The sequence below is a fragment of the Puma concolor genome, chromosome B2, assembly GCF_028749965.1.
Source record: "Puma concolor isolate L17-30 chromosome B2, mPumCon1.1.hap2, whole genome shotgun sequence".
Taxonomy (NCBI): domain Eukaryota; kingdom Metazoa; phylum Chordata; class Mammalia; order Carnivora; family Felidae; genus Puma; species Puma concolor.
This window is the reverse complement of record NC_141671.1, coordinates 8,263,896-8,281,137: the sequence shown is the minus strand read 5'-3', so window position 1 is coordinate 8,281,137 and position 17,242 is coordinate 8,263,896. Positions and strand designations below refer to the sequence as shown.

The window sequence follows — 17,242 nt, the reverse complement described above, 5'->3', positions numbered from 1 at the left end:
GTCTTAAGAGTTTTTTTTTTTTTAAATATATTCTAGGGGCGCCTGGGTGGCTCATTCGGTTGAGTGTCCAGCTTCGGCTCAGGTCATGATCTCACAGTTCATGGGTTCGAACCCACATCAGGCTCTATGCTGACAGCTCGGAGCCTGGATCCTGCTTCGGATTCTGTGTCTCCCTCTCTCTCTGCCCTTACCCCATTCACATGCTGTCTCTGTGTCTCTCAAAAATGAATAAACGTTAAAAAAATTAAAATATATATATATATATATATATATATTCTAGATACTAGCCCCTTATATGATATGTGATTTGCAAATATTTTCTCCTATTCTTTAGAGTGTCTTCACTTTCTTGATAGTGTCCTTTGAAGCCCAAAGGTTTTTAATTTTTATGAAGTCCAATTTATTCACTTGTTCTTTTGTCATTTATGCTTTGGTATCATGTCTAAGAAACCACCATTGCCTAATCCCAGGTCCAAAAGATGTATATTTTCTTCTCAGAGTTTTAGAGTTTACTCTTACATTTAGTTCTTTAATACATCTTTTTATATGGCGTGAGGTAGGGTTCCAACTTCATTTTGTTTTTCTATCACTAGAATTAAATGTCTTGGTAGAACAAGAGTGATGACAAGCTCAGGCTCCAATGTCCAGCTGCTGTATTGTAAAACAACCTCCCTTCTCCAGTTACAAGATGTGTGATCTTAAGGAAAGTTCCCTCATTTCTCCATGCCTCACCTTTCCCGTATGTAAAGGGGGATAGGCAGTAACTACCTCACTCGTGTGCATTAAAATCAAATTATAGAATTGTCCTGAGAAACAGAGTCTGTGCATTTAAAGTGCAGATGCACAGTAAGCATTGATTGTTAGTTATCGTCATCACTGGCTCTGTGAACTTTACTTACATTTAGAACTATCCCATCATCTCCTCTGGGTATATCTTTTCACTAGCAGACTTGATAAGTGTCTTATCATGAATAAGCCTTAGCAGATAGATTTTAATGTACCTTGAATGTTCCAAGAGGGTTGGATGTGGGCTGAATTTAATTTTTTTTCATGTTTGTTTATTTTTGAGAGAGAGAGACAGAGCGTGAGTGGGGGAGGGGCAGAGAGAGAAGGAGACACAGAATCCAAAGCAGGCTCCAGGCTCTGAGCTGTCAGCACATGGCCCAACTTGGAGCTCGAACCCACGAACTGTGAGATCATGACCTGAGCCGAAGTCGGCACTCAGCCGACTGAGCCACCCAGGCACCCCAGATGTGGGCTGAATGTATTGTTGTAGCTCACCCCAGAAAGAAGCAAAGCATTTGTCAAAAGGCATTTCCCATCTTGTATAGAACTTCACACAAATAAAGAGACTAAAAACAAGGCAAATACATCAGTTCACTAGGACTGCTGTAACAAAGTCCCACAACCTGGATGGTTTAAAGAATAGCAGTTTATTTTTTCACATTTCTAGAGGCTAGATGTTTGTCTTTAGTTTCTTCTGTTACCCTTCTTTGGTGTCTCCACCCCTCCCCCTCCCAACACTCCCTCCTTCCCCCAGCCTCCTCTGGGGAACAGTCCTCTTATCCACCTGGCATCATTTTGATCACATAGAACATTAGACACAAAAGCCTAATTCCTAGTAATGTGCAAGCAACTTAAAATGTTACCTGTTCATGGGGCGCCTGGGTGGCTCAGTCGGTTGAGCATCCAACTTAGGCCTAGGTCATGATCCCGCAGTTCGTGGGTTCGAGCCCCGCATCAGGCTCTGTGCCGACAGCTCGGAGCCTGGAGCCTGCTTCGGATTCTGTGTCTCCCTCTCTCTCTGCCCCTCCCCTACTCTGTCTATATGTCTTAAAAAAAAAAAAAAGTTACATGTTCATGCAACAGTGGACTTCTTACCCAGATAGTACCACCAAACCATCAACTGCGTGTATTTGACTCCCAACAGGAAGAAGCTCTGGAAAGCCAACCTTATCTTCAGACACCTGCCGAGGGAGTGACTCCCTGCTACCAGTTGCCCCAGTGCTTCCTGCGAAACTGTGCCTCGTGTCCAGGGCCTGGTGTGGCCCTCGTGGCCTGTCTCCGCTGGACCCCGCCACACGGCTGAGTTCAGGTAGGAACCAGAAGTTACTTCTTTCAGGGGTACATTTTGATGCAGAAGCAAAAGCAATGACGAACTCTAAAGTTGACGTATTCGTTGTGAAATTCAGACAGTTGCAACAAGCCAGCAGAGGAAATGTTTTGGAGAGAAACACATTCTTTTTAACTCTCTAATCATCTCACGTAGGCAACTGACTGCCTTCCTAGAGCATCAGTCCTACTGAAATGAGAGCCCCTTAATTCAGGTGGTTTGTGGAAAACATTTACCAGGAAACCTTTCCGTTCACATAACAAGAAGCTCTCAGGTAATTTAGAATTACTTGTTTTCTAATGTAAACTCTGTATTCTTAAAAAGAAAAGACAGAGGTTTAGTGTTTCCTGAGATTGGCTTCAGTTAATTAATACATGGTTGCTAACTTCAACTAGGGGAGCGGGCAGGGGGTAAAAGTGTTGCCTTAGGGAGAGTTTTGTCAAATGGATAATTCAAAAAAGTCATTCCTTTTGAGCTTAAAGCCATTAACTCCTCTAGTAACCAACTGTGAGAGTTATGTTTGAGCTTGTCTTGAAAATTACTTAAAAAAAAAAAAAAAAAAGGAACAGACAAGGGGCTGCTGACTTGGCTGACAGTTTATTTACACATCTTAAACAAGAAGCTGCATATACTTGTTTTAAGATCTGTTTGGAATACTACCGGCACTCCCCAGCTGTCTTCCAGAAGAGTCCCTCTATGATCAGGGTCAGCGCCTGCTACCCTGAAGTTGCTACGGACCCTAAAGAACTCCTTTTTTTTTTTTTTTAAACCCAGAGGAAGTAATATTCAAATGTTTGTTCTTATATACTCAATCAGTCAAGCGGATCAAATCAAAGGGAACTCTTTTGGAACAGGCTCACTATCTGGTACCTTGTTCAAAATGTGGCAGCTTAGTTCTGTTGGTTCTAAGTTCTGGAACACTTAGTTCTGTTGGTTCTTTTTGGTGTTGATGAACCTGAGGAAAGGAGAGAGAATTCCAACTGGGGCAGTATGGAATGGGGGGTATTTCCGTTTGCTAGGGCTGCGGTGACAAAGTATCACAGAATGGGTGGCTCGAATAACAGAAATTTATTGTCTGATGGTTCTGGAGGCTGGGAAGTTCGAAATCGAAGTGTCAGTGGGGTCCGTTCCTTCCAAGGCTGGTGGGGAATCTGGAGCTGGTCTCTCTTCTTAGCTCGTCGATAGCAATCTCCTCCCTAGGTTTTCCCTCTCTGAGTGTTCCTGGGTCCAAATTTCCCCCTTTTGCAAGGACACCAGTCATACTGGGTTAGGGCCCATCCTAATGAGCTCATTTTAACTTGATTACCTCTGGAAAGACCCTGTCTTCAAATAAGGTCACATTCTAAGGTACTGGGTGTTAGGACTCCAACATATGAATCTCAGGGGTGCAAAATTCAACCCATAATTGGGGAGCAGAGGTGTGGCATTTAGCGAAAACCCATGTGAGAACCGCATGCTGCCGTAAAGGCACTGATCCCTGACAGCCTCACCTGCTACACTCAGTACAATAACAAATGCTTTCAGTGTCTCAAAGACAAGCCTTCTAGAAGCAGTCAGATTAAGTCCTCTGTGTTCCTGTGTTTAAAATTGTGCCATGGTCTCTTTCGCTATTATCCAGGGGATGCCTAGAACAATATGTCTTTCGCATTGGGTCTGGAAGACAACTCGAATGATACTTTGTTAAGACGCCATGCTTTGGCAGCCAACTGATCTTCTTAACATTCGGATTCGTTTGGGCACATCACTTAACGTCTCTGTGTTTCTTTTTCCTTATCTGTGACATGGCTTAATAATAGCCACCATGGGGCTGGACAGTCAGATGACGTCATGCGGGTAAGCTCTCAGTTTAGGACCTGGCCCATAGTCAATGTCCAATAAATGGTAGTTTCTACTACTTTATTTTTGTATTTTTGGATCATTATACACATCCAATTGTGGATCGGGGCCAGATCTTCAGTGTCCACAGACTGAGAGTAGGAGGCGAAGGTCACTTGTCATGAAAGGGAGCCTTGTGAGTCAGAGGGAGGCTTTACAAGCAGGGTGATGCTGAGGAGAGGGACATGATAGAGGCTTGTGATGTGACCCACACTCCCCAACATCCCGTATGTATCTGTAAACTGCAGAAATCATAGGATTGTTGATACGACTGGATTTCCTGTGGACGTTGGCATGAAATGAAGCTTGGCATGAGTCTGGTATTGACTACAGGGTGGAGACAGAAAGTCAGAAGGGAGTAGAGACAGAGGACTCTGTAAGTTAATAAGATCGGAAATTCACAGAATATGAAACCCTGTATTATCACCTACGAATAAATGAATGCGTGAGTGTGTGAAGCCCGTGTGGTTTCAGGTATGATTTTCTATTGCTGTAAAATCAGAAAACTTCCCACAATCTGGTCGCTTTCGACATTCTTCAGTATAATTAATCTGTTGCGTAATTATCCGTTTTCCTTCCTAAAGCCCATTTTCTTGGCCTTGTTTGAGATCACCTGGTCGCTTGCCTACCGCTCTTTCAGCCATACAATTAATTAATCTCTCTGTGAATTTCTCTGCCATATAGTGAATGCAATTATGCCCCTTGCTTTCTCTGTCTTTCTGGCTACTAGTGATCACTTACAGTCCGGTTGGGGAGACTGCGTTGGCTGGAGAGGTTTACCCAGCAGGCAGTTCAGCACCATCCGAGATCTTCCTCTAAACCACGATCCCAGCCTGATTTACCATTAGTCCTCACAATAAACCCTCCAGGTAGGGCAACTAAGTGACCTGTTGCTCCCTGAATTCCCATTTTCCATGTTGGTTTATCTCCCTGGAATAATGCTATTTATCTCCGTCTCTTTTGCACACTCCCCCCTCCCATGGCATTTTCATCAGATGCCATCACGCACCTCGTCTAACAGTGTCTTCAGCCCTATTCTTAACTGCGTGGTGAGACTGTGGCTCTCTCTCCTCAGAGCCCGGTTCACTGACAGGCGTAGAGGGGGAGCCCAACACAGGGTTCCATGAAGGGGTAAACGAATGAACAGAAGTGAATAGTAACAGGGAAAATCCGAAACATCAAATAACCCAAAAATAATCTATATGTTCCTTTGGTATGTATTTTATACACACATTCAGGGAACATCAAACACGAAACTTCAAATACAGCAATGAAGCCAGCCTGTGCAGATCCCACTTGGGTGGGGTGGCCTGGAAAAAGGGTGGGAATCCTAACAGGAAGGGAGGAACCTCTCCCCAGCCAAGTGCCCTTCCCTAGCCTCAGTGGCTTATCTAGAAATCAGAGAGACTCCAAATGGCTGAGAGCTTAAGGGCACAGGGCTGGGTAATTAATAAGTGATTGTAATGCCTTTAGAAATGAAAGTCCTATGGAAACACTAAATTATAATGACACAAAAAGAATCATCTTCCATTTTCTTCTTTAAAGATGTAAATGGCATACTTAAAAAACAAAAACCCAAAAACCTGAAGTGGTTTGAAGAAACAGCAATAGGTTTAACAGGGACACGCACTGAATGATCATGCAAACCCATTCGGTGTTCTAAATGCAGTCACAGTGCTGACCATCAGCCCTGAAAACAAATTACAGTAGCTAATGACAGGGAACAGTAACTAGGATGTTTTTTAGAAAATTACTTGGAAGCAAAATTGTCAACAAAGACCACTCAAATATAGCTGTAAACAGCTTAAATAACAGAATAATTCAGTGACCTCTGCCCCAAGCAATATGAAGAAGATGTAAAACACATCCAGGGGCCCAAATAACTGTCTTTCAAGTCATTATGTACATTGTTTTTAACCTCGGTCCCTGTGGGCCGTTCTAAATGTGGTGGGGAGCCAAGTGCCCTTGAACCGTTGTGTCGGTTGCTACGCCTTATCCTGGTTCACTCGTATATTCTGGATAATCCTCCCTTTCTCCTCTCCTTTGCGTTTTTTTGTTATCTTTGGCATTCATTTTTGAAAAACATGTGCCTCACTTGGAGCGAATCCACGAAAGCAAACAACCTGAAAACTTTCCAGACAGCCCTGACTGTTGCGAGCCACAGGCAGCCCCGCTCCGGTGGAACGCAGCTCCCACGGCCCGGCCCGCAGTGCTGCGGGGACCCTGGCGGAAGAGTTTCTCGTTGGCTCTAATAGCAACTGACATTTACATATCTCCGCGTTAATTCCCACCCCCCCAGACTGGTGCAGCTCGCGGCTGCGATAAGCAAGTGGGGGGACGGAGGGTAGAGGGAAGAAGGGGTGGGTGGAGGCGAGTACGGAACAGGAGACAAGCCTTGAGATTGAAAAATGTTTTCTTAGTGCTTCATTTAGTAACACAGCAAAATGAGGGAAATTTGAGGAGCGAGTTGCTTTGATAAATTGTCACTTTTTTTTTTTTTTTTTCCAGAAAAGCTTGAGTAGATCTCCTCATTTATTGCCTGTTAAGGAAAAGTGAGCAGTTCCTTACAGGGATACGTGTGTGTGCGTGCAGAGTGCACACGTGTGTGTTCAGGCAAACCAACCAAAAATATATTTTAAAAAGAAACCATATTAAGTGGAATCCTTTCCAAAATGTGCATTCCACATGCTTCTCTGCCTAGATAGCCTCCCAAGTAGGGTAAGTGTGTTGCTATTGAGAGCTCTAGTCATTATTAGAGCCAACTGCCATAGAAAATGCTGGAATATAGTTATGCTCGGTACCCAATATTAAATCGTTTTCAATATATTTTGGTCTGCTTTCGGGTTGTTTTTTCTACCTCTGGACTTTACTGTCAGGCTGGCAGATGTCACTTTCTGCAACCCCATCCACTTTTCTGTTTCCTGGACTAGAAGTTCTAGTTTGTTCGAATTATGGCAATAATGAGCCTACCTGGCTCTCAGTAAGTACCTGTGAATAATGCATAGGGGCATTGACAGTCGTTTTGCTTGTAAGAGACTTTACTTTTTACTTTTATCTGTTTCCTGACCACATTCCAGAGATTTAAGCTGATTATCTAAATGGGGTGTCACTGAAATTAATAAAAGGTGAATTTATAGCATAGGATTTAGGCAGCTGATAGAGATTTATATGAAGTGTTCAGAATACACATAACTTTGTTTCAGTTCTGTGGCCCTTAGTTTCATATTTCCAGGAATACACAATATATTCAAATCATATTATTTTTAATTAATTTAATTTGAAATTTTTCCACTAATACAACTAATATAATTCTACTTGCTATACAGAGAAAAGAAACAACCAAAAAATTCTGCACTCCTATTACCCTACCACAACCATGCTTTGCACTTGGATATATAGTTGACCCTTGCACAACATGGGGGTTAGTGGCAACAACCCCCCACACAGTCAGAAATCCGCCTATAACTTTTGACTCCCTAAAAAGTTAACTGCTAATAGTCTACTATAGACCAGAAGCCTTACTAATAACGTAGTCAATAAACACATATTTTATGGGTTTTTTAATGTTTATTTATTTTTGAGAGAGGGGGAGACAGAGTGAAAGGTGGGGGGAAGGACAGAGAGAGAAGAAGACACACAATCCGAAGCAGGTTCCAGGCTCTGAGCTGTCAGCACAGAGCCCAATGCGGGGCTTAAACCCACGAGCTATGAGATCATGACCTGAGCTGAAGTCAGACACGTAACCAACTGAGCCACCCAGGTGCCCCCCATATGCAAATCTTAAATGTTCAGCTTGATGTCTAGCTTGATGACTTGATGACTAAAAGAATTGACTAATTTTTTTTTTTTTTAACGTTTATTTATTTTTGAGACAGAGCATGAACAGGGGAGGGGCAGAGAGAGAGGGAGACACAGAATCTGAAACAGGATCCAGGCTCTGAGCGGTCAGTACAGAGCCTGACGCGGGGCTCGAACTCACGGACCGCGAGATTGTGACCTGAGCCGCAGTCGGCCGCTTAACCGACTGAGCCACCCAGGTGCCCCCCATATGCAAATCTTAAATGTTCAGCTTGATGTCTAGCTTGATGACTTGATGACTAAAAGAATTGACTAAAATTAATCACCACACAGACCAAGATATAGATCATTACCAATGCCTCACAACCCCTCCAAGATTCCTGTGGTTTTCCTAATGAAATCGAATACTTTTCTTCTATTTTCTTTCTTTCTTTTTTTTAATGTTTACTTATTCTTGAGGGAGAGAGAGACAGAGCATGAGCAGGGGAGGGGCGGAGAGAGAGGGAGACACAGAGTCTGAAACAGGCTCCACGCTCCAAGCTGTCAGCACAGAGCCTAACACGGGGCTCGAACTCACGAGCTATGAGATCATGACCTGAGCTGAAAGCAGACACTCAACCGACTGAGCCACCCAGGAGCCCCTCTTCTATTTTCTTAAGCATGTTAACCAGAGTTACCTTTAATTTCTTGTCGGATAACTCCAATAATTTGTTAGCTATTTCACCTATTCTCCCCCACCCCCCACCACCTCCCCTCTGGCAATCATCACCCTTAGGTCTGTGTATATTACCTGTTTCTTCTTTTGGTTTTCATCATTTGATCCTATTTATTCATATCCTGGTAGATTTTTTTTTTTTTTTTTTACTGGTAGATTTTTTTTTATTGAATGTCAGACATTGTGTATGAGAAATTGTAAAGCTCTGACTAATGGCATTTCTACCCAAAGAAGATTTAATTCTTTTCTGGTAGACAGACAGGCTTTATGCAGACAGACTTGATCTGGTTGAGCATGAGTCTTAGGCTTTGTTAGACTTGATCTTTTTTTTTTTTTTTAACATTTATTTATTTTTGAGAGACAGACAGATCATGAGCAGGAGAGGGGCAGAGAGAGAGAGGGAGACCCAGAATCTGAAGCAGGCTCCAGGCTCTGAGCTGTCAGCACAGAGCCTGATGCAGGGCTCAAACCCATGAACCATGAGATCATGACCTGAGCCGAAGTCAGATGCTTAACTGACTGAGCCACCCAGGCGCCCCAGACTTGATTTTTTTATGGTTTTCTCTTGCTCTCATGGTAGAGTCCTCTGGAGTCTCAATGGTGCCAGAGCCCTTCAATCTTTCTAGGCCCCACACTTCAAACTCTATCTGTCCATCCCCTTTGGGAACGCCAAACCCTGCCATTTTCCATCCCAGAAAAATTGTCCCTATCCCCAGCCCACTTTTTTGCCCATCTCTATTCTCCATCCCATACTAGGTGGAAATAGAGGCAAACATGAGGCTTCTTTCAGTATCTCTCTCCCTCTCTCTCCAGGATTCTGGCCAATCAAGTTCTGTCTGCCTTAGTTGTTCTCTTGTGCCTTTCAGTAGTTGGTTTAAATTTCTTATTCAGCTTTAACTTTTTTTTTTTTTTAATTTTAGAGAAAGAGCACAAATGGGGGAGAGGGGCAGAGGGAAGAGCTCGGAGCCTAATGCGGGACTCGATCCCACAACCCTGGGATCATGACCTGAGACAAAATCAAGAGTTGGATGCTCAACCAGCTAAGCCACCCAGGTGCCCCTTATTCAGCTTTGATAAGGAGGGAAGAATCTATCCAGAATGCCCCCAGCAGAATTCTTGACATCTCAATGGCAGGAATTGACTAAAAGAGTCAATGACAAGGGGAATGAGACCATCATATATAGGTTAGACCCACTTGGGCACATGGAAAGGTGAACACCTGAGCAAAATTGAGACTCTGCCAGAAAATAATTGCAGAAACTAGGATTCTATATTATTTATTTATTTTCCATATTATTTATTTAGATGATGATGGGTTTCCTTACAAGAACTGTCACAGGTTTAGATTGCACGGGCTCTCCATAATCTTAATCTTCTCCAGACAGACCTACCTCCTCCTAATTTACTCTCCCTTTCTGCCTTGATTCCATTAATTTACAAGTTCCTTTGGACCCATTCGCTGCCTCTCTCTGTATCCTCAATCTAAAATGTATCTGTAATCTGGATAACTGGGTCTCTGTTATGAAGCATTTGATTTAAAATGTCATTTTTCTTATTTTATTTTATTTTTTAATTTACATCCAAGTTAGTTAGCATACAGTGCAACAATGATTTCATGGGTAGATTCCTTAATGCCCCTTACCCATTTAGCCCATCCCCCCTCCCACAAGCCCTTCAATAACCCTCTGTTTGTTCTCCATATTTAACAGTTTCTTATGTCCCCCTCCCTGTTTTTATATTATTTTTTGCTTCCCTCCCCTTGTGTTCATCTGTTCTGTGTCTTAAAGTCCTCCTGTGAGTGAAGTCATACGATATTTGTCTTTCTCTGACTAATTTCGCTTAGCATAATATCCTCTAGTTCCATCCATGTAGTTGCAAATGGCAAGATTTCATTCTTTTTGATTGCCAGTAATACTCCATTATATATATATATGTATACCACATCTTCTTATCCATTCATCCATCAGCAGACATTTGGGCTCTTTCCATACTTTGGCTATTGTGGATAATGCCATTTTCCTTTTTTTATTGAAGAGTAGTTGACATACAGTGTAACATTGGTTTAAGGTATACAACATAGTGATTCAACAACTCCATACATTATGCTATGCTCACCATAAGTGTAACTACATAAGTCACCATATGCTATTCCAATACCATTGACTATATTCCCTATGCTGTACATTTCATCTCTGTGACTTATTTATTTTATAGCTGGAAGTTGCTACCTCTTAATTCCCTTTATCTATTTCACCCATCCCCATCCCCCACCCCCCGCCACTTCCCCTCTGGCAATCATCAGTTTGTTCTTTTTAAGAGTCTGTTTGTTTTGTTTCTTTGTTTTGTTTTTAGATTCCACATAGAAGTGAAATCATATGGTATTTGTCTTGATCTCTCTGACTTATTTCACTTAGCATTATACCCTGTAGGTCCATCCATATGGTTGCAAATGACAAGATCTCATCCTTTTTATGGCAGAGTAATATTCCACTGTGTGCGTGCGTGTGTGTGTGTGTGTGTGTGTGTGTGTGTGTGTGTATCACATCTTCTTTACCCATTCATCTATTGATGGACACTTGGGTGGCTTCCATATCTTGGCTATTGTAAATAATGCTGCAATAAACACAGGGATGCAGATATCTTTTCAAATTAGTATTTTGTTTTCTTTGGGTAAATAACTGGTAGTGGGATTATTGGATCACATGGTATTTCTATGTTTAATATTTTGAGGAAACTCCATACTTGTCTTCCACAGTGACTGCACCCATTTATATTCCTACCAACAGTGAAAGAGGTTCCTTTTTCTCCACATCCTCACCAATACTTGTTATTCCTTGTCTTTTTGGTACTAGCCATTGCATTAGGTGTGAGGTGATATCACACTGTGGTTTTATTTGCACTTCCCTAATGGTTAGCAATGTGGAACATCTTTTCATGTAACTGTTGGCCATCTATGGAAAAATATCTAGGTTGTCTGCCCTTTTTTGATCAGATCAGTTTGGCTATTCTTGTTTTTGTTTTGGCATTGAGTTGTGTAAGTTCTTTATATATTTTGGATACTAACCCTTAATCAGATATGTCATTTACAGATTATCTTCTCCCACTCAGTAAGTTGCCTTCTCATTTTGTTGATGGTTTCCTTTGCTGTGCAGAAGCTTTTTTGGGTGTAGTCCCAATAGTTTATTTTTGCTTTTGTTTCCTTAGCCTGAGGAGATACATTCATAAATATGTTGCTAAGACCAATGTCCAAGAGATTACTGCCTAAGTTTTCTTTTGGGGGTATGGTTTCAAGCTCTCACATTTAGGCCTTTAATTCACTTTGAGTTTATTTTTATGTGTGGCATAATAAAGTCATCCAGTTTCATTCTTTTGCACGTAGCTGTCCAGTTTTCCCAGCACTATTTATTGAAGAGACTGTTGTTTTCCCCATTGTATGTTCTTGCCTCCTTTGTCATAGATTAATTGACCGTAAAAGTGTGGGTTTATTTCTGGGCTCTCTATTCTATTCTTGACCTATGTGACTATTTTTGTGCCAGTACCATACTGTTTTGATTATTAAAAGTGCAACTTTCTTATGTGAAACCAAAGTAACATTAAAAATTGTACTGAAGTCAAAATGAATTCTAAAACATGGAAATGATAGGCACTTTTCTTCCGAATGCTAGTAACTCCAAAAGGAGTTAAAATGGTCTATTAGAAGAATAGGATTCTCATTCTATTAAAATATAGAAATCTATGTAAATTATTTACAATTGGTTATATTTATACTCTTTCAAAAAAAATACGTGGCCACTAAAGGGTGTTTGAAAAGTCACGGAAATGCCTAAAGAAGAAAAGAAAATTAAACTTATTCTCACCATTTTGGGATATAGCTTGTTCATTTTTTTGGAGAATATCTATCTGATATTTTTTCGTGTGTGTGTGTGTGTGTGTGTGTGTGTGTGTGTGTTTAAAAACAATTAAAATGGTTTTAATGTGGTGGGCACTGCACGTATCATTTCCAAACCCTTTTAATATTTATTGACTTTTTTCTTTAAAAGAGATAAAAACTATACTATGTGATTATCTGAATATGAGGGGTTTTTATTTAATGAAAACAATATAAAAGTAATTACTTCTTAATATTGTTTTGATGATGTTTTTCTCCATTTAAGTCATGTGTCCACACATCCTTTGAGTTTTGAAGCTAAAAAAAAATAAATTTTATGAGAGTTTGGTCACAGTGAAAACAAACAAGGAATTCAGAAGTAATCTTTTGGGTTTCACACTGTCATGCTTACAACTTCACAGCAAATCTCTGAGATTAAATCGTGACATTTCCAGACCGAGAATCCAGAGCCCTAAACCTTCCTCCTGTTTTATTTCACTGATGTTTGAAGTATGTTGGTGGTCTTGTAAGAGAATCTGAATAAAGAGAGGAAGTAGCCAATGTTGGGGAATAGCCTAGGAAAAGAAAAACATGATTTCCTTTCTTCTACCAGAAAATATAGCTGCTCAGCCAAGATTAGTCTTTTCTCGTGCCAGACTATTTATTGGGGTGCAAAAAGAAAATATTAAAATGTTATTTTCATTTATTCATTGAAAGTTATATTTTCTGTGTATATCTTATATATTATATTAACACAGTAGCATAATACATGTTTTATAAATACATAAATATATGTATATTGAGGTAAAATAAAATTCTGTGTTATATTTACACACAAAATACAAGGTATGTATTTTTTTAAGTTTTTTTAAAATACCTTTATCATGAGGCATCTGGGTGGCTCAGTCAATTAAGTGTCCAACTCTTGATTTCGGCTCAGGTCATATTATCATGGTTTGTGGGTTTGAGCCCCGCGTTAGGCTCTGTGCTGACAGTGCGGAGCTTGCTAGGGATTCTCTCTCCCTCCCGCTCTCTCTTCTCCTCCCCTACTCACATACTCTCTCCATCTCAACATACATAAGCAAACTTAAAAAAAAAATACCTTTTTCATGATAGGAGTGCACAATCAAAACTTTTGGAGATCACTGATTATCTTCCCTCAAAATCACTTCCTTATTGGAGTCTTGTGAGAGATTTTAAGTGTGGAGAATCGTACCCTCACTGGAAAATGTGCTGTTTAAGACTACCTTTTTTCTAGGAGTGCCTGGGTGGCTCAGTCACTTAAGCCTCTGACTTTGGCTCAGGTGATGATCTTACTGCTTCTGAGTTTGTACCCTGCGTCGGGCTCTGTGCTGACAGCTGGGAGTCTGGAGCCTGCTTTGGATTCTGTGTCTGCCTCTCTCTCTGCCCCTCCCTCCGCTTGCACTCCATCTCTCACTCTCTCAAATATAAAATAAAACATAAAAAAATTTTTTTTGTAATTACCTGTACTCTATACGTCTTTCTGATGACTGAAATCATCACTGAATGGAGCCTGGCTAAGGAAAAGGACCTTCTTCCTTAACCCCTTCCACGTGCTAATTAAAAATCGATTCAGTTACTCGGCCAACGTTGATTGAGCACCACTCTGTAGAGCACTGTTCTGCCACTGGGAAGGGAGCAGGAAGGATGAGGACAGGATTAGACGAAAGTCTGCCATTCGCAGAGAAGTGAAGCTTGATAGAAGTAAAGTCTAGGTGCTATGGGAGAGCGGAGGCAGGGGAGGGGTCTCCCTTCAGACCAAGGGTATCAGGGAGAAGGTTCCAACTGGAGGAGATTTTTATAGGCCAGGGGGTGCGGGACTGTCCTGGATAAGCAACCAAACAGCCATGCTGGCAAGGAAGGCATTTGGTCTGTGGGAGAAAGCAGTTAGGATTAGGGTTAGGGTTGGAATAAAGTAAGTCCATTAATTTGGAATTCAGTCAAGGAAGTTGATTAGGGAAGCATGCACACAAATACATTTGGAATAATCTTACGTCCCTTAATTATGGATTTGACATTTTATTTATGAGAGCTAGCATCTTTGAATTTCTGGTTGACAACTAATGGTAATATGGGACACAGCACCGTGATACAAAGTACACGGGACTTAGGAGTTAGACAAATACAGCTTAAACCTTGGTTCTACACTTTCTTTAACTATGGATGAGACTTTATGTAAACTTGGATCATTTCTATGAGTTTCAGGTCTCCTGTCTGTAACATGGGAATATTAATAGTACTTTGTAGGGTTGTTGGAAGAACTGGAAATATAAAGGACATGTAAAGGCCCTGTCACGTATCAGCCATACCACAAAGTCTTGCTGTTACTGTTTTCGTTTTCTGTTTTCATGTTTTAAAAACTCTGGTGCGCTTTCTGACAAATAGTCATTTTGTTGGATGGAATTCCAAGCTCGTACAATCTGTGAACATGTTCGATAGCCATATAATTTTCTCAGCCTTTGTACAGTAAAATTAAATGCAGGACCATCCTGTAGGAATGGATAACTTTAGCTCAGTGGTTTCATATCTGTGAAAATACCATCATTTGTTTAATAAGTGATGTCAGAACAGGGTTAAAGCAACCTACAGAATGGTAGTGAAATTGGGTTTAAACAAATCTGTCTGTTTATATTAATTCCCTCCACTTTCTGATAGAAGGAACAGTTTTATTAGAAAATAATCAGTGTGTAGATCTCTTTTTTTCTACACATTCTATCCACCTTCACTGCATAGACCCTCTTAATCTCAATGATTCCTGTTGAGTTGGGTTCTTCACAGATAACAATGAATTTTAAGCATAGTATTTACAGCATTCTTCATTCTGTGGGGAAATTGATTTGATGGGAACAGTAGATTTGGAGTTCCGGCCTGGGGCACTGTGGAGAATTTACAGAATAAAAACAGATAACTGGGCAAAGTAAACAATATCTTTAGAGAACTTATCATCCGCTCTCCAGAAAAGGCCAGCAGAGTCATTCATTTGCTTTGTATCTTATTTTGTTAGAGACATAAATCTCAGTTATAAAATCAGTTGGGGGACTCTGCTACATGACTTTATAAAACACATGCTTGTGAGCTTTACAAAGTTTCTATGAACTCGAAGCATCCTCCTCATCCCATCGGGAATCTTCCATTAGAGGCTTGAGACATAGGAGTTAATAGGGTTTGTGATCCCCATTCTGTTTTTCCACCAAGCAGATCTCCTAAGAGTATTAATTTACGCATTCTATTTCAGTAGACACGTTAACGCTGAAAATGTCAAATTATTGCCCACATCATTTTTGTCACTTATTAGTGGAGTCTCAGTTGTCCAATCCCTCCTCACCTGAGAGCTTTGCACACGATGAGCTCCAGCCTCTTCATAGTTCTCCCGACTAAAATCCAGCACTCTGGAAATTCTGTGTGCAAATCTCAACCCGTAGGCAAACCTGACCTCTTTGCCTCAAACTCTTCCCTCAATAAAGACAAGTTTCATCCTGCTTGGTAGTTGACATCAGTTGCGTTCCAACAGTCCAATCTTCTTTGCTGTTGTATCGGCCACAATTTTCCCCAGATAGTTTGTTTTTCCAGTGAAAAGGAATCTAAGAAATAGAAATATCCCATATTTTAATACGGGCTCTTGCTTTGTAGTAAGAGTTCAAAGGTCTCTCCAGAGGGCCCTTTTGCAGTTTTCTGGGCCTTGGCGGGTCTCCCTGGAGAAAAAGCACAGTGGGAAGACTGGGGGTATGCCTATGGACCTCTTCCCTGCTTTTCTGCTGCAGTGGAACCAGCAGCCCTCGGTCAAGGTGTGGGCCCTGTAGAACTCTACCTTAGAACCCTGGAGAATGAATCCATTAATTTAGAAGAGGTTTTCCCTGACCTCAAAGGGTGATTGAAAGTAGGTTTAGAAAGAAAGTACATGGTGGCTTCCCGGGACTGGGTGGAGGGAAGATGGAGAATTATCATCTAATGGGTGTAGACTTTCAGTGTTACGAGATGGATGGCATTACGAATATATTTAATAACACTGAGTTGTACACTTAAGGCAGGTGAAGATGGCAAATACTGTGTTATGTGTACTTTACCACATTTTTAAAAAATGAAACAAAACCAAACAAAACAAAAACATAGGACCGGAAGTATCACCGCAACTTTAAAGAAAATATGCAGCTGGTCGCAGCTTCAGAGTCTGAGCCAGGCCTGCGTGCACTCAAGTGCCCTGTTCCTTGTTCCTGTCATAGTCTCCTCAGATGCCAGCTGTGGGCTTCTGGCCATTGGTCACGTGCTTAGCAGGAATGGGTGCCTGAATGCCCTTGTGGGGACGGGGACACTCTAGACAGCTCATGTTTGGGAGTCAAAGGGCAGAGTCCCTGGGTGGCTTCAAGCCCCCACTGCTTTTCCTTGGGCTTTTGTTGACTAGATCAGCTTGATTCCTCTCATGTTCAGACCTCCATATTTAACACAATTTGGAAACTGCTCTATCCTTGGGGAACTTTGATTTTAGGTAGCTTACTACTCAGGGAGAAGGTGGGTTGAGTGCCCAAGGCTCTAAAAATGCAAGTTCCCAACCTCCAAAGGTACTGCGGCACCGTGACTTTTTCCTAATGAACCTCTCCTTGGAAACATTCTGGGGCGCCCGGGTGGCTCAGTCGGTTGAGCGTCCAGCTTCAGCTCAGGTCATGATCTCACGGTCTGTGAGTTCAGGCCCTGCATCAGGCTCTGTGCTGACAGCTCAGAGCCTGGAGTCTGCTTCAGATATTGTCTCCCTCTCTCTCTGCCCCTCCCCCGCTCATGATCTCTCTCTCTCTCTCTCTCTCTCTCTCTCTCTCTCTTTCTCTCTGTCAAAAATAAACATTAAAAACAATTAAAAAAA

At 41.5% G+C, this 17,242-nt stretch overlaps 1 protein-coding gene across 7 annotated transcripts in view; it reads left to right on the top strand.

Annotated features, from left to right (window-relative positions):
• LOC147580701 (uncharacterized) overlaps nucleotides 1–17,242 on the top strand; it is a 550,245-nt gene that overhangs the window by 37,624 nt on the left and 495,379 nt on the right. For 6 of the 7 annotated variants that reach the window (XR_015251012.1, XR_015251013.1, XR_015251017.1 and 3 more), the window contains one exon: nucleotides 1,931–2,095. Coding sequence is in view for 1 of the 7 variants with exons in the window: in XM_086706139.1 (XP_086562265.1) it covers nucleotides 1,931–2,089 (159 nt within the window). In the remaining 6 variants the exon portion in view is untranslated. Of the gene's footprint in view, nucleotides 1–1,930; nucleotides 7,750–17,242 lie in introns of those variants that run through there. The other variant, XM_086706139.1, reaches the window with a different exon arrangement.